This window comes from Nicotiana sylvestris, chromosome 10 (genome assembly GCF_000393655.2).
Source record: "Nicotiana sylvestris chromosome 10, ASM39365v2, whole genome shotgun sequence".
Classification (NCBI taxonomy): Eukaryota; Viridiplantae; Streptophyta; class Magnoliopsida; order Solanales; family Solanaceae; genus Nicotiana; species Nicotiana sylvestris.
Genome location: NC_091066.1, coordinates 57792269 through 57810480, shown reverse-complemented (window position 1 = coordinate 57810480; position 18212 = coordinate 57792269). Strand labels below are relative to the sequence as shown.

Genomic DNA, 18212 nt, shown 5'->3' with positions numbered 1-18212 from the left:
ATGTGTCTATTTGAAGCGGTGGGCTCAATCGGACCAATAACATCCATTCCCCAGGAGACGAATGACCAAGGTGAGCTTGTTGCATTGAGCTCGTTTGGCGGCACTTTTATCATATCGGTATGCACCTGACATGCAACTGGCCCTAAGTATCTTTTTAGCCAAGACAAAACCATTCATGTGCGGGCCACAGGTCCCGACATGTACATCCTCAAGTAGCTTAGAAGCTTCCTTTGTGTCGACACATCTTAGTAAACCCAAATCGATAGTTCTCATGTATAAGTTTCCTCCGCTGTGGAAGAAGTGCTTGGACAATCTCCGGAGTGTGCGTTTTTGAGTGTGATTTGCATGCTCCAGATGTTCTCCCTTTGATAAATACTCCTTGATGTCATGGAACCAAGGCTTTCCATTTGTTTCTTCTTCAACATGAGCAAAATATGCTGGCTAATTATGAATTTTCACCAAAATGGGATCAATATAATTCTTATTTGGATGTTGTATAATAGATGACAAGGTGGCCAATGCATCGGCAAACTCATTCTGAATCCTGGGCACATGTCGGAATTCTATCTTCGTGAACCTCTTTCTCAATTCCTCCATATGGTGCAGGTATGACAATATCTTGGAATTTTTGGTGGACCAATCTTCTTGTACCTTCTCCACAAGCAAATATGAATCACCGACTACTAACAGCTCCTGAATGTTCATGTCGATTTCCATGCTGAGCCCTAGTATGCATGCTTCATATTCCGCCATGTTGTTAGTTCAGGGAAATCTGAGTTTAGCAGATGCCGGATAATGTTGACCTGTTTCTTATACCAATACTGCTCTGATGCCCACTTCTTTAAAATTTGTAGCTCCATCAAAAAACATCCTCCAACCGTCGTATACTTCGGTAATGTCTTCTCCTATGAACGACACTTATTCATCAGGAAAATATATTTTCAAAGGTTTGTATGCTCCTCCTATCGAATTTTCAGCAAGGTGATCTGCCAATGCTTGTCCCTTGACCTCCTTTTGGGTTACGTAGACGATATCGAACTCACTTAATATTATCTGTCATTTGGCTAACTTTCCAGTCGGCATGGGTTTCTAGAATATGTACTTCAGAGAGTCCATCCTGGATATGAGGTATGTAGTGTAGGCACAGAAGTAATGCCTCAATTTCTGAGCTGTCCAGGTCAAAGCACAACAAGTGCATTCCAGCAGAGAGTACTATGCTTCGTAAGGTGTGAACTTCTTACTCAGGTAGTATATGGCCTAATCCTTCCTTCATGTCTCGTCATGTTGTCCCAAGACACATCCGAAGGCTCCATCCAATACAGATAGATAGAGTAACAAAGGTCGTCCCGGTTCTGGCGGGACTAGAACTAGAGGTGTGGATATGTATTCTTTGATCTTGTCAAAAGCTTTCTGACAATCCTCGGTCCAGCTTGCTTCGGCATCCTTCCTCAGCATCTTGAAGATGGGCTCACATATGACCGTGGACTATGCTATGAAACGACTGATATAGTTGAGACGTCCTAAGAAGCTCATCACGTCCTTTTTGCTCTTAGGTGGTGGTAATTCCTGAATAGCTTTGACTTTAGACGGATCCAGCTCGATCCCTCGACGACTGACGATGAATCCCAATAATATTTCTGCGGGAACCCCGAATGCATATTTTGCGAGGTTTAGTTTCAAGTTGTACCTCCTTAGCCTGCCAAAGAACCTTCTCAAGTTCGCTATGTGATATGCGACCCTCTTGGATTTGATAATGATGTCGTCCATATACACCTCTATCTCCTTGTGTATCATATCATGGAAGATGGTTGTCATGACTCTCATGTAAGTAGCCCCAGCATTCTTCAGACCAAACACTACAAAAAAACTTGATTATCGACGGATTTTTGCGACAAATACTTTTCCGTCGCTAAGTAGCGACGGATTAACAACGAAAATAGAGTTTGGTCGCAGAATAGGTAAATAGAGGAATTAGTATCTAATTAAGCGACAACATAGCGACCAAACAAAACATTCGTCGCTAAAAAATGGCGCTAAATATTGGCGCCCATAATTTAGCAACAAAATAAACGAGGAAATCTGGATGACAAAATGTATGACATTTTAGCAACGTATTTAGCGACGGACCGTATTTGTCGCTAATCTTCCTTCTTTAATGAGACTATCTTTCCCTTGTTGCAACAGAATTGTTTGTCGCTTGGTATTAAAAAAAAGGCATCTAATATTTTCACTTTGTCCTAAGACCCTCCCTCACAGTAACGAGCCCCTTTCCTTCTTCGTGAGTAACGAGCCCTTTCCTCCTCCTTCTTCTTCTACTCTAATCTTCCACTAATCTTCCCAGATGCACTACTAAGTCATTTCTTTTCTAAAAGACTGGTATGTCTCTACTTCTTTCTCTGTTTATTAGCAAATTTTTTACAGTAAATTTTGTAGGGTTTTGGTAGATGTAAAATAAATCAAGCATTTTACCTCTTCCCTCTTTTTCTTTGTAGTATGTGAAGTCAAATATGAAGTAGGAGTTGACATATTCTGGGTATGTCTCATTTGTGCATAAATATGTATATTATTACTACTTACTGTTGCTAAAATCTGATTTGGGGGTTTCTTTTGTGTTGAAATCTTGATTTATACGAATTTTGGTGATATTTAGTGATTAAAATTGAAGTTAGGTGTCTTTAGATCTGTGTTAGCGAAGTTAGCCTTCACTCACCCAAAATCCCCTAAGGACGATGAAGGCGTTTACTTCTTTTTTTACCTTTATTTTTAATGCATTGAGTTCTCAAAAAGATTTGTACATTTCAACTGATGATTACTCAAAATGACAAAGCTATTTGGGTAATGTTATTAGTACTATTTGTATGATTATTTCGAGTTTCATGCTTTTCACTGAGGTAGAGTATGAAGGTGTCCCCACCTCTTATAAAGACTGCAAAATTCAAGTGCACTTTACTTCTGAGAATAAGGCTTGCTGAAGAATCTGACTACGGATAGAGAACTACATAAGCCTATGCATATAATATGATACTTTTCTGGGAAGATGATTGTGAATATGAAAATCACATCGATGGCATTAAGGACAATAGTACAAGTGAGCACACTAATATAGTACAATACAACATATTTATGAGTTGAGCTTCCACCTCTAGGTGATAATTCTTGCATTTATGATGAGCTCATCAAGGCATGGCATCACTACTCTAGAGTTACATGGGCTCAAATAAGGTTGCTTGTGCTCTAAATACTAGTATTAGACACATCAGTTATTAGCTTTTCACAAGAACATGGAAATTGTATTTTCACTTCAAACTGGCAATATATGGTTTTGATACTTGTTGGAAGTTGTTGCGGTCACTACAGTACAAGATCTAACTACAGTATATTATAATGTTTGGATATGTACATCTTTAACTCCAAAATAATCATTATAAAATATGATAGATACATATTTTTAAAATCTATAAAGAGTTAGCAACACTAACTGCCTTTGATGCTTCTGGCACATTAGTCTGCCTCTTACCAGTGGTGTTTTGCCCAGTTCTTGTAGGAATAACATTAGAAACCTTAGCTCCTTGAATCACTGATTCAACAACATCAGTAGCAGCTCGATCAGCTGTTGTATTCAACGCACCAGCAATAGCAACAATAGGTTTCAAACTTCCAAAAGCAGTATGCTCAACTCCAGCTAAAAGTTGAAGATGTTTAGCCTATATATTTGATGCTTTAGAACCTGTAGTAGCTGCACACTTCAAAGCCATAACACCTACATGATCTTGCCCAGTAGCTTTAAGGCCTGCTGATTTATCAGCTGATTCACCAACTGCAGCAGCAGGTTGATCGCGCACCAAATTTTTAGGCAATTGATCCTCCTTGATCACTGCCTTATCACCTGTAGCAACTGTAACATTCACTCCTTCACTCCTGTTGCATTCACAGCACTAGTAGTCTCCAAACTTGCATTCACATCCTGTGAAACACCATCCATAGGCCGCACAATCTGTCCAGCTGCAGCTGAGTCCTGTGAAACCCTCCCCAAGGCTGTTTTAACAGGAACAACATTAATATTCCTAGCAACAGTTGTTGTATTTAGTAGCTTATTAGCATCAGATCCTTGACATCCAACAAGTGAATTATCCCCCATTATTATTAGCTGCATCCAAACCTTTTCCTTGAATTAGGTTACTGATTTGTATTTTTATTTTTCTCTATTTCCTTGGAATATGAGCTGTGTAGCTTTTTGCATGTGGTTCTTCATATTACAATATAAATCTATGTGGTATTCTTTTTGCATCCGTCTGACTAAATTTATTTTTTCTCAGCTTCAATTCAGGAAACGGTACGAAACAATCTCAAAGATTTCTGAGGGATTAGTTAAGGTATTGGTATCTTTCTATTAACTTATACATAGGTCTTAATTTATTTTGTTTGACATATATTTTACTCTCACTATCTCTCTCCTCTCTCCCCTCCCCTCCCTCTTTCTTTTCTTGTTCTTCTTAGCGCTTTCTTAAAATGAAATGTCAATGTTATTTAGAATTTTAGCTTTTTCACAAATGGTTAATCTTACATATAGTCACAACTAGGGATGCGAGATAATTCTTAATTGTCTTAAATATTCACATAGCTTACATTAGCTTTCTAATGTATTTGTGATGTTCTGATGTATTTGAGATTGTTTATATGTAGTGACTGCTAGGGATTTATTTGTGATGTTCTGATGTACACTAGCTTTCTGATGTGTTTGCGATCTATTTAATCTTACATTAGCTTCTCGATGTATCTTTGATGTTCTTTTTCTTTAATAATTTATGAGTTATAAAATAAAAATAACTACTTGAGTTTTTTTGCTGCCATGTATTTTGGTTTCTTTCCTTCGTGCATTAAAAGGTAGTACTAGGTGTTTGGTAAGGTTAAGTATATCTTTTCTTTACTTTATTCTTATGTAATACTTATAAAAAATAATAATATTTGTTTGTCGTTTTAATTTTAATATTAAATAGGAAAATGGAGAATCTAGAGCGTGGTTGGATGTATGAGAGGTTAGATGGACGAGGGGGTATTAATTCATGTTTCATATCCGGCGTGGATAAGTTTCTCCACTTTGCACGTTGTCAACGAAATCGCATGAGTGGTGACAATGTTAGATGTACTTGTAAAAAATGTCACAACATTAAATACATTGATGTTGAAACCGTTAGATTACACCTTTTGCAATTTGGATTTGTTGAGAATTATTTTGTTTGGATATATCAAGGGGAAAGATGTCTGACAAATGAGTTGTCTTCTAGTAGTAACTTGAATAGTGGTGCTCAACCAGAACTTGGATATGAGAATCCATACCGACGAATGATTTTTGATATAGCTGGGCCCAAAATTAGCCAGGGTTCAACTTGGCAATCTGATAGTAATGTTGAACCTGAGTTATCTCTTCCTTATGAACCTTCAATGGAGAAGGATCCTAATCCTGAATCCCAGAAGTTCTATGATTTGCTACAGGCTGCCGATGCAGAATTGTATCCTGGTTGTTCTCTCTCTCAACTTGTGATGTTGGGCTATAAACCCGTGTTTTAGCCGTAGTATTACATGCCAATGACTGCATTTCTTACGTGCGTTTGAGTTCAAATGATAGTGAATTGCACTTAGTACGTGTTTTATGCCTTGCAGGAAGTGATCATGTGCTCAAAAGTTAATTTGGAGCTAAGTTGATCAATTTGGAGCTTTGAAGTCTGAGTAAAAGCCCAATACATTAAGCCGGGATCGTGATCGGAGGTAGTATACCAAGTTCGGATGTTAAAAGAGGGCGAAATAAGTTCACTCTGAGAAAATTATATTGGGGCGCCGCAAGGCGCGGCGCAGCAGTGTAAAATGCTGCCTGATGCGAAAAGTCGAGGCTGCTGATAAAATACACTAATGCGCCGCATGGTGCGGTGCAGCCTGTGGCGCGGCTGTTCAACTTTTACAGAGCGAAGTCCTAGTTCGCGCAGGAAAGGGTTTTTACGTTTAGGCCCGACCCTACTTGGTATAAATACATGTAAAAATGCTATTTTGAGGAGGTTGGACACACTTTTGACATATTTTAGACCTAAGGAGACAGAGGCACAATAGGAGCAAGGCGGGAAATTCTTTTACGAGTTTTTCCTTCCTCTTCCTATTTTTCATTGTTGGTTATGACTTTTAGTATTGTAGTTTTACATACTATTATGAATAGCTAATTTGTTATTTAGGGTTTTGATGGAACCTTTTGTAGGATAAATTCTTGTTATGTTTTTATATAGTTGAGCCGTAGTATAATCTTTATTTGTTCAACTATGTTCTTGTTGTAGTTAATTGATAGGATCCTCAATTAGCTGTGCTATTTAGTATGTATTACTCGGGAGAGAGTGCATATTTAGGTAGTTGTTGAACAACATCACTCCCGACGTATGCGAGGAATCAATAACCAAGGGTTTAAAGGCGGGATTAGGGATAACGAAGTCTTGGGTGCAATCTGAAGTGAGCTGTATTAAAAGCCAGCTAGCGTAGCTCGGGAGAGTGCGTCTAGTAAATTGTCGTGATTACTCTGGAGAATTTACGGTAATAAGAGTGCTCATGATAGGTAGAGAATACTTAAGCGAAATTATAGAAGATATAGCGAGAAGGATTCCGACAATTGGGAAAATCATAACTCTAGACCTCCTTAATCTTGTCTCTAACCCTCAGTATCTGTAGTTGTTAATTTACTATTTTAATTTGTTAGTTAATTAGTTAAACACAAGAATATTAATATCTATAAGTTAGGAACTGTTCAAGCTTGTCTTCTTGGTGATAGTGAACAACTGTAGCTAGGCCTTAGTTCTCTGTGAGATTCGACTCCGGACTTGTAAACCATATTATATTTGCAACGACCGCTTAGTCCTTTTTACAATGCATAGTTGGGCGTGATCAAATTTTGGCGCCGTTGCCGGGGAACTAACGGTGTAGTTGTAGGTGTACATATTGCTAAGTTTCAAGTTTGAACTTTTATTTTATTTTTTAGTATTTGATTTTTTTTAAAATTTTTTTATTTTTGTTTTATTTGAGAAACATGGCATCATGGAATTATGAGAATTTTGATGGTGGTAATTCTACTTTTAATCCTCCTTATGCATATTGTGAAGGAAACCACCCAGCGCAAAATTATCAAAATATTTCCGAGAACGAGTTTTGTGCACCAACTCAATCTTATGTGTGGAATGTGTGTGATATGTGTGGTGGTTAAGATGGTCACTTTTACGGTTGTGCTTATATTTCTTACCTTCCCTTAACCCCTTATTTTTGATGGTTCTTCTTTTTCTGGTGAAGTTAATAAGAACAAAGAATCCAGGGAAGCTGACCTAAAGAAGATCGGAGATATGTTAAAGTGCATTTTGGAACAACATAGTAAATTACAACTGCAGATAGAAAGGCAAGAGGAAACTATTCACAACTTGAATGCTCATATGACTCAACTGGTTGAAATTTTAATGCTCAACAAGCCAATATTGTGAATAGTATCCAAGAAGAGCGTGAATTAGATACAAGAATTGAGGAGCTAGAGGAGAAGGCCAGAGTAAAACACCAACAATCAATCGAACTTGATTTTGAGGATGCCGATGTCGTAGAAGAGATACTAGAGTCAACCAAGGATATTGAGGATACATATTTGGTTGACTCTATTGTCATCAGTGTTGAGAATGTAGACAGTCCCAATGTTCTTGTAGTTGAGCGCATTGGTTCACACTCCAAGCATTTTTCCACATTGTGTTTGGATGATGATATGGAAATAGAGTCGTCCGAGCCACTTGAGGAGTCAAGGAATGAGGAACAAGGTGCTTACATTCTGAAATGCTTCTTGCCAGAAAGTCAGGAATACACACCTCATCCAAAGGTTAAGAAGTGCAGAATACTACATTATTTTATTGGGCTAGTCAAATTCGTTTTGCCACCCCAGAAGCATGATCACAGAGCAAAATCAAAACTAGGGGTCCAATTCATAAGTTCAAAGTAGAGGCAAAAAGTGATTCACGTCGTGCCGCGACGTTAAATCAAGCGCTTGTTGGGACGCAACCCAGCTTTACTGCTTTGTTTTATTTTTTTTATTGTATTATTTTTGTTGTGTTGATTTTTGAGTTTCTAGGAGCATGGAAAGCAAAACTATTGGAAGGATGCAACAACAAGCCAGATGGTTGGAACTAAGTGTGAGGTACCCGCACAAAGGACCAAGCCCGGGAGAAGTCTGAGTACCCCATGAGCTGGTAGTGCTTCGTCCTTTGGCCTGCTAGGGAGTTTCTTTTACCCTCTTATTAGTATGGTGTGCATTGGAGACAATGCACAATTTTAAGTGTGGGGTGATGAGATTGTCTGGGTGACTTTCTATGCTATTTTAGTTATGTTAGTTTAATTGAATATTTTTTTTACATAGTAAAGATTGGACTTTTTCCGACGATGGATATACTAGACAATTTTATTGAGGGATTTAAGTCTAAAAAAAAAACAAAATGATTTTCTTTTGTTAGGTAGTGTAGCAATTACCCCTTAGTTTTTCTTTAAACCACGGTTCTTTTTCAAGGGTTCTGTTTGAACCGGGTGTAGTGAGTTTTTTTAGGAATATAAGCCATTGTGCTGTGTTTTGAATTAAAGCAATATCTCTTGACTTTGTTATGCCTTGAGAATAGTGAGTACTTTGGCTGTGACGCTTAGGCTCAGTTTTTGACTCTTGTAGAAGTACCTTAAATTGTATGATTTTAACTTTGCTTAACTGCTTTGACTAGAGTGTCTTGATGAATCGAATCCTGAGTGAGTTATGTGCAATGTGTGTGTGAGGTTGTTTTATTCTGTACATTGCATTTGATGCCTAGAACTTGCCCTGTGTGTTTGCAAAGCGAAATAGTAGTTTTGTTCAGTCTTGGAAGTGATATAGACGTTTTTTTGTAGAGCCAGATATGTATATTTTACCCACCTAATTGTTATGTATCGTAGTTAACCCCTTTGAGCGTGTAATCTTGTTTCTTTAGCAACCACATTACAAGCCTTACCCATTTGTTTGAATTAATCATCTATTTGAACCTTTTAACCTCTCATGAGCACTTGAATTGTTATGAACTGTGTAAAAGTTAAAGTGTGGGGTGGTTGGTTTGGATTTTGAGTGGAACTAATGAAATAAGGAGAAATGTGCACTATTTTAAAAAAAGTAAGAGCCACATGAATAAAAAAAAGGAAAAAAAGTTGTATTGTTGTGGAAACAAAATTCCATGATAAGTGGTGACTCTTGATGTAATTGTGCCGGTGCTTAAAGAAGTTTGGGAGTTAATATACATTGATGAGAAGGTGGATTTTTAGTTTGACATAAGCATGTGCTTGAATGTTAAAGTGTATGTATTAAAGTACTTAGGGAGGTGTAGTCACTCTTATATCTAAATGTATCCTACCCGTCCCTCATCCTACATTACAACCAAATAAAGTCCTACTTGATCCTAGACTAAATGAGCTCGATTAGTAGAGTAGTACACTACGGGCAAGCCTATGGTGCATCTTTTGTGGCATATGAATGTTATTTCTGAGAGTGAGTGAATTCTTTCTATCTTGAGTTCCTAGGTGTTCTTAAAGTTTATTGTGTGGAACTACTCTTTTTTGTGTGCGAGGGTACTTGATTCATGAAGGAAAGGCAATCCTTGACCTCTATGTTAGAGTAAGTGGGTGAGTTGTGAATAATGCGTGGTACTTGTGAGTCAAATCTTGAGGTGAAGATGTTACGCTTTTGTGCTTAGTCTATTTTAAATATTTTTGGTGTGATGAGTTAGGAGAATTGTTTAAAAATGCCGTGTCTATATAAAGTGTAGTTTGATTGCTCGAAGACGAGCAATGCTTTAAGTGTGGGGTGTTGATGTTAAGCTAGAAACCCGTGTTTTAGCTGTAGTATTACATGCCAATAACTGCATTTTTTACGTGCGTTTGAGTTCAAATGATAGTGAATTGCACTTAGTACGTGTTTTATGCCTTGAAGGAAGTGATCTTGCGCTCAAAAGTTAATTTGGAGCTAAATTGATCAATTTGGAGCTTTGAAGTCTGAGTAAAACCCCAATACATTAAGCACGATACATTAAGCCGGGATCGTGTTTGGAGGTAGTGTACCAAGTCCGGATGTTAAAAGAGGACGAAATAAGTTCACTCTGAGAAAATTACACTGCCACGCCGCATGGGGTGCCGCAAGGCACGGCGCAGTAGTGTAAAATGCTGCCTGATGCGAAAATTTGAGGCTGCTGATAAAATACACTAACGCGCCGCATGGTGCGGCGCAGCCTACGGCGTGGCTGTTCAACTTTTACAGAGCGAAGTCCTAGTTCGCGCAAGAAAGGGTTTTTTCGTCTAGGCCCGACCCTACTTGGTATAAATACATGTAAAAACGCTATTTTGAGGAGGTTGGACATACTTTTGACATATTTTAGACCTAAGGAGGCAGAGACACAATAGGAGCAAGGCGGGGAATTCTTCTACGAGTTTTTCCTTCCTCTTCCTATTTTTCATTGTTGGTTATGACTTTTAGTATTGTAGTTTTACATACTATTATGAATAGCTAATTTGTTATTTAGGGTTTTGATGGAACCTTTTGTAGGATAAATTCTTGTTATGTTTTTATATAATTGAGCTGTAGTATAATCTCTATTTGTTCAACTACGTTCTTGTTGTAGTTAATTGATAGGTTCCTCAATTAGCTGTACCTATTTAGTATGTATTACTCGGGAGAGAGTGCATATTTAGGTAGTTGTTGAACAACATCACTCCCGACGTATGTGAGGAATCAATAACCAAGGGTTTAAAGGCACAATTAGGGATAACGAAGCCTTGGGTGCGATTTGAAGTGGGCTGTATTAAAAGTCAGCTAGCGTAGCTCGGGAGAGTGCGTCTAGTAAATTGTCGTGATTACTCAGGAGAAATGTACGGTAATAAGAGTGCTCATGATCGGTAGAGAATACTTATGCGAAATTATAGAAGACATAGCGGGAAGAATTCCGACAATTGGGGAAATCATAACTCTAAACTTCCTTAATCTTGTCTCTAACCCTCAGTATCTGTAGTTGTTAATTTACTATTTTAATTTGTTAGTTAATTAGTTAAACACAAGAATCTTAATATCTATAAGTTAGGAACTGTTTAAGCTTGTTTTCTTGGTGATAGTGAACAAATGTAGCTAGGCCTTAGTTCTCTGTGGGATTCACTTCCGGACTTGTAAACCGGATTATATTTGCAACGACCGCTTAGTCCTTTTTATAAGGCATAGTTGGGCGTGATCAACTTGCAGTAGTTTCTAGGATGTTAAACATTAAAATGGAGAATTCTTTATCACAAAGGGGTTATGACCAAATGATGCAACTGTTTAAAGAGGCTTTACCTAAAGATAACATAGTGCTTGATAACTATTATCAAACTAAGAAGCTAGTGCGTAGCTTGAGTTTGCCCATTGAAAAGATTGATTGTTGTAATTCAGAATGTATGTTGTACTGGGGTGAGGACGAGGACCTCACATCTTGTAAATTTTGTGGCTACGTGAGATATAAGCATCGTGTCAGCTCTCGTAAGAGGAAATTGGTACCTTACAAGAAAATGTATTAATTTCCTTTAATTCCTAGATTGCGGAGATTATATGCATCCCATGCTACAGCAGCTGACATGAGATGGCATCATGAGCATATACAAGAGGAGGGGGTAATGCGTCATCCATCAGACTCTGAGGCTTGGAAGCACTTTAATAAAACTCATTCTTTTTTTGCTGCTGAACTAAGAAATGTGAGGTTAGGGTTATGTACTGATGGTTTCCAGCCATTTGGTCAATCTGGGAGGAAATATTCTTCGTGGCCAGTGATTGTCATTCCATACAATTTACCTCTGTGGATGTGTATGAAGGAGGCATATATGTTTTTAAATGTCATTTTTCCAAGACCAACCAATCCTAAGCAAAAAATTGATGTTTATCTACAACCTCTAATAAAAGAACTGACATTGTTGTGGGAGGACAGTGTAGAAGCATTTGACATCTCAAAAAAGCAAAACTTTCAATTAAGGGCAGCTTTGATGTGGACAATTAGTGACTTTCCAGTATATTCTATGTTATCAGGATGAAGTACCGCAGGGAAGTTAGCATGTCCTTACTGTATGGAGGAAGCACAATCTTTTAGATTACATCATGGTAGAAAAATATCTTGGTTTGACAGTCATAGAATGTTTCTTGACGAAAATCATCCATTTAGGAAAGATCGTAAAAACTTTCTTAAAGGTCAGGCTGTCAAAAGGCGACCACCAACCTTTAGATCGGAAGAGGAAATTTTGAACCAAATTAGTGAATTGGAGATAAGGAAAGTGACAGAGCTGGATGCAGAAGAAGTTAATCGGAGGATATGTAAATCTTGTCGATTGGAAAAAAAGTATCTTTTTGGATTTGCCTTATTGGAGTTCCAACATGATTCGACATAATCTTGACGTCATGCATATTGAAAAGAATGTCTTTGATAATATTTTTAACACAATTCTTAATGTTAAAGACAAAACCAAAGACAATCCAAAAGCACGTCTAGATATGGTAGAATATTGTGATCGACCTCATTTGGAAAAGAATGCAAGTGGAAGCTATCCCAAAGCTGCATATACAATAGACAAGGCAGCAACAGATATCTTGTTTGATTGGGTGAAAGGTTTGACTGCAAAAAATCAGAAATAAATGCAAAATATCATTGTGGCGGTAGGACTGTCGTTGCTATTGGGACTCACACGGGCGGCTCTATCTCCATTGGGGAACATCGGAAAAGAATTGTAAGTATATTCTTCGTAACGGGTAATCACTAGAATTCAGTACACATATTTCAGCTTCTTAATAGGTTGAGTGGAACAGAGGAGCAACTTACTATTAGTAAGTAGTAATATTTTCTAACTTTTGTTGCTCTATGATAGACATGCTTTGTTATATTTGTGGTGTATGCAAATAACAGGAAGCATCTTTAGTTTTTCTATATGTATAGTGGAGGATTTACGCTCATGAATGGCGAGTCTTCTCCTGTGTTTGATTTGATTCTGAGAAGATGGTAAGAAATGCTAGAGGGAAGAGGACGACTGACAAAGGGGAATTGTTATTAATTATTTTGGTTTAGAAAATTCAGATTGTGAGTTATTATGGACTATTGTATCCGTGTATTCAATTTATGTGAATAAATAGAAAATTTCCTAAGTATGTGCTAGAGGACAACTTTAATTATAAGTTGAAGTTTAGGGGAACTTTGCTCTTCTCTTTTTATTTTACTGGAGAAATTGGATTAAATCCTCTGAAGGATAAAGGGGAAATCAGTTTCAAGTGCTTACTGGGAATATAGCCAAAGCCAATGATGTTACATGTAGTTAATAAAAATCCATGGTCTGGTAGAACTATGTAGAATTAGAAAATTGTTATCCGAAAACTGTTTTGTGGCTATTCTTCTTGTACTTGTACTGTTGTATACCTTCTTGGTACCTCCATTAGTAAACTGTCACCTTATCAAAGGAAATTAAGTTCTTCGTTTTTTGTATAGGCTATTGAAAAGAGTCGAGATCCAACACCAAGTGAGCTACATGGTCATGATGAAAAATCTTTTGTTAGTGAGCGATCCCGACTTGTACATGTAAGTCCAAAATTCGATAATTTTACTGACTTTGTTTATGACATTAACGCCCCACTTGATTGTTGTTTCCATTAGTAAAGGTGCAATATTTATCATCATTTTCATCTGGGGTTTCTTCATAATTGTTACTAATGAGTACTTTGATTCCACCTTTTACTTCATCAAGTTTCATTCTGTTTTCCCAGACAGAACCTGAGGCTATAACACTACCATTATTTCTTGATGATATGCTCTTCTTCTATTGCCAACTTCCATATATTCTCCTTTTTTTGGCCCAATCTAATGATTCAAGATTGTATTTTTGGTTGTGGGGTTTACTGTTTATTGAAGGAGTAATAATGGGATTAAAGGCTTTTAGCTAAAGAAATTGTGTTTGGTGGAAAAGGAAAGTTGTGAAAATAATGGAATCCTCCATATACACTAAATGAAGAACTTAACAGTCAACTTATTTATGCTTTTATCGTTTCTTTTCCCCTAATGTTCATCTTCATCATTAATGAATTTCACTAATTATTATGGTATTTACAGGAAAAATATCAGCAAATATTACAACAACAAACACAAACACAATCTGATATTGATCAATCTTTAGCATTTTATCAAGCCACGGGAGGGGAAAAGAAGAGAAGAATATATGGTCTTAGATCTCAAGAAAAATATTTTTATGGGCCGAATCTTCGTGCCTCTTCTAGATCTGATGCTTCTTCATCAGCAGCACCTCCGAATGCTCAATCAGCACCGATGGAGAATTTGGATGAGTTAGTGATGCGATTGATTCCTGCATTGACTGATCATATGGTTCCTGTACTGACTGATCACATGCTTCCTGTGTTGGCTGAGCGAGTAAGAGGATTGATAGCTTCACCATCACATGTGCAAGATAATCATACCGATCACCCATCAGCTATGACACCTCCTCTTACTACTAATATTAATGAGGGTCATGCATCGCTTTCTGATGATGACCTTCACTCTCCAGTCTCCCAGTAGTTAACTATTTTTATTTGAACTTTTTTTTGGCATTGTAGATGTTTTGGTATTAACGAGGTTCATGCATCACTTTCTGATGATGACCTTCACTCTCCATTCTCTCAGTAATTAACTATTTTTGTTTGAACTTTATTTTAGTATTGTAAATGTTTTAATCTTAATTATACATTTGCATTTTGGTATCTATTTTGGATCTTGTAGAATATTAATTTCTATGAATTTCAGTTATTATTAAGAGTATCTTATATATTCTTAAACAATATGTATTTTATTAAATAAAATAAGAAAAATATAATTTGCAATGGATTTTCTTCGTAGCTATAACTAATATAGAATAACAGGATGCGATAGATTTCCGACAAAAGAATTTCGTCGCCAAAAGAAAGGCAAATATGTGTCAATAATATTAGCGACGGATTAGCTGCAGAAAATATTCGTTGTCAATTAAATCCGACGACGAAATGACTTGTCGATTTGGCGACAAAATTGATGATAATTGCGACGGATATGTGTTGTCGCTAAAAGTAGCAACAGATACCAACCATAGTTAATTTGTCGCTAACTTACCAACGGATTTAATTTTTTCGTTAGTAAAGGGTTAGCTACGAGCAAAGTAGCGACGGACAGAAATCCGTCGCTATTCCGTCGATAAACCTGTTTAGCGATGGAAATATACTATTTAGCTATGAAATTCGTTTGTCGCTAAAGTCAATTTTTTTTTGTAGTGAAATGGCATCATCGTATAGAAATATACCCCCCCAAGGTATGATAAAAGCTGTTTTCTCAGCATCTTCTTCATCCATCCAGACCTGATGATAACCCACGAAGCAATCTACAAAGGATTGGAGTTCATGTTTGGCACAATTATCGATCAGGATATGTATATTTGGCAGTGGGAAGTCATCCTTGGGACTTGCTCTGTTTAAATCTCGATAGTCAACACATACCCTGACCTTCCCATCCTTCTTCAGAACTGGCACATTGTTAGCTAACCAAGTTGGGTATTCAACTACCCTGAGAACCTCGGCTTTGATATGCTTGGCAACTTCCTCCTTGATTTTCAAATTCATGTAAGGTTTGAACCTTTTGAGTTTCTGCTTCACTGGCGGACACATGGGATTAGTAGGCAACATGTGAGCCACTATGGACGTGCTCAAACCGGTCATATCATCACACGACCATGTGAAAATGTCCTTATACTCTTTTAGGAAATGAATGTACTCTTCCTTCTCTATTGGTGACAAGTGAATGCTGATGCGAGTCTCCTTGACGGTCTCGGCGTCTCCCAAATTTAATGCTTCGGTTTCGTCCAGATTGGACTTAGGCTTATTCTCAAAATTTTCAACCTCCCTGACAATTTTCTCGGGTCTCTCATCTTCTTCATCTGAATCACTATTCTTATATTGTGTTGCCTCATTACATGTCACAGTCATTGGTTCATTAGGAAAAGTAATAATAACGATGTAGAAAGAAAAAGTGCAGAAATAGTAATGAATAATAAAGAGCAAATACATTTGATTAAAACCGAAAAGATCACTTAGACAAGTACGGCTCGATGAATCGAGCATTTATTTTGAAACAACTAAATCAAAATTACTGGAAATCTTAAATGCCTAGAATGGCTATAAAAGTAAAATCTGTCAAACTACCCAGGGACTCGGCGGGCTCGGGATGGTATAGCGGTCCAATTCCTGAGAACAACTCCCTTCTTTACAGTCTGAATGGTAAGACCTTCTTCCTCTTCTTCCTCAGTTATGGCAATGCAGTCCATGTCCTCATCCTCCAAGAACAAATTCTTCAACCCAGCTAGTGCTTCCCCTTCTGCAGTCCCCCATATCATATCAGCTTGGTGAAAAGCTTGTTCCAAGCGTGGCACTGGTTGCTCGATAGGGTAGTATGGTCCACACTATGGAGGCAACCAATTTCTATTCTCTTGCCATGTGTACTGGTATCCGAGCCCAAATATGGTACCATGATTTTTTAGCTGTATTGGTTTAGTGATACCTTGGAGGTTCTTTCCCATCCCTTTGCCGGGTTCATATCCAGACCATGCCAATATGCTTTCTATTCTACTGCTCCACCATTTATCCTTCTCGACGGCATTGACCCGTTCAATGTGATGATAGGTTTCCCCTCCTAACCTTCTTCTATGTCCAATAGCCGGGATGGTTTGACTGGTATAAATGGGGTTACTCCCATCTACATGAATGATCACCTCCTGACGATTCCGTTCGAACTTCACGGATTGATGTAGTGTGGAAGGCACGGCTCCAGCAGCATGGATCCATGGCCGGCCCAACAGAAGATTATATGAAGCTGGTATGTCGAGCACCTAAAACTCAATGTCGAACCAAGTAGGCCCCATCTGCAAGCAAAGGTTGATTTCCCCAATTGTGGCCCTTTGGGACCCATCGAAAGCTTTCACGTTCATATTTCCTACCCGTATTTCATGAAAACCTTTGTCCGACCTTTTCAGAGTGTCCAACGGACAAATATTGGGGCTTGAACCTCAGTCAACCAAGACCCTGGCAATGAATTTGTCTTCAAATTGCACTATAATATGCAATGCTCGGTTGTGATTCAACCCCTCAGGCGGTAGCTCATCTTTGTGGAAGATAATCTTATGACTTTCCAGTACTTTCCCTACCATATTAGCCATTTCTCTACCAGTAATGTTAAAGGGTACATAAGCTTCGCTCAGCACTTTCATTAAAGCGTTCTTATGCGCCTCTGAATTTTGCAACAATGACAGGATAGATATCTGAGCTGGGGTTTTGTTCAGATGGTCAATGACGGAATACTCCTTTGCTTGTACTTTCCTCCACAAGTCATCTGGACCTGCCTCAATGACGCGCTGCCTGGTAGTGGCATCTTTGCTTGATCCTCCCAAGTGTTCAGGTGTATAGACTCTTCTAGTCCTATCAATCCTTGTGCAACATCAGATTCTTCTACCTTGGCCTTCCCTTTTCGCGGAGCCTCGGCAACGTAATCCCAGATTATTGCTTTTGAGTTGAATGGAGGTGTGGTTGATACTGTCACAGTGAAAGGTGTGACTACTTCAACTTCAAATGGAGTGGGGGTGGCCACAGGCGGAGCCACCTGTACCTCGAATGGAACTGATGCAGTTATCTTAACCTCGATTGGAGACTGAGTCTGTACCACAATAGAAGTAAGTGTGACTGCAACTTTAAAGTCATCACCTTCTCGAATAAGCCCAATCAACCCCTTGAGGTCCCACTCTTCGTTCGTCTCTATCACATGTACTCCACCACCTCTATGATCAGGGAGGGGGTTGTTGCGGACATTAGGTGCGGCTTCCTTCGCCTGTATGACCTTGTTGTCAATCAATGTCTGGATCTTATCCTTCAATGTTCGGCATTCATCAATAGCGTGCCCCTTCATACCGGAGTAGCATGCACAAGTTTTGTTCGGATTGACCCATTGGGATGGATTTTCTAATGCCACAATGGGAGCAAGAGTGACGTAACTTGCGGCTTTTAACCTTTCATACAACTGGTCGATGGGCTCAGCAATGGCGGTGTATTGTTTGGGTGACTTGCGGTCGAAGTTGGGTCTTGGTCTTGG

The 18212-nt window shown here is 38.3% G+C and overlaps 1 protein-coding gene across 1 annotated transcript; it reads left to right on the top strand.

Annotated features, from left to right (window-relative positions):
- The first annotated feature begins 895 nt into the window (after positions 1-895).
- On the top strand, positions 896-14811 carry LOC104237750 (uncharacterized). The gene is made up of 7 exons (XM_070158995.1): positions 896-981; positions 1077-1128; positions 2185-2200; positions 2493-2533; positions 4317-4373; positions 13548-13637; positions 14166-14811. The coding sequence occupies exons 1-7, from the start codon at positions 896-898 to the stop codon at positions 14625-14627; spliced, it is 804 nt and encodes a 267-aa protein (XP_070015096.1). The 3' UTR covers positions 14628-14811.
- The last annotated feature ends 3401 nt before the right edge of the window (positions 14812-18212 follow it).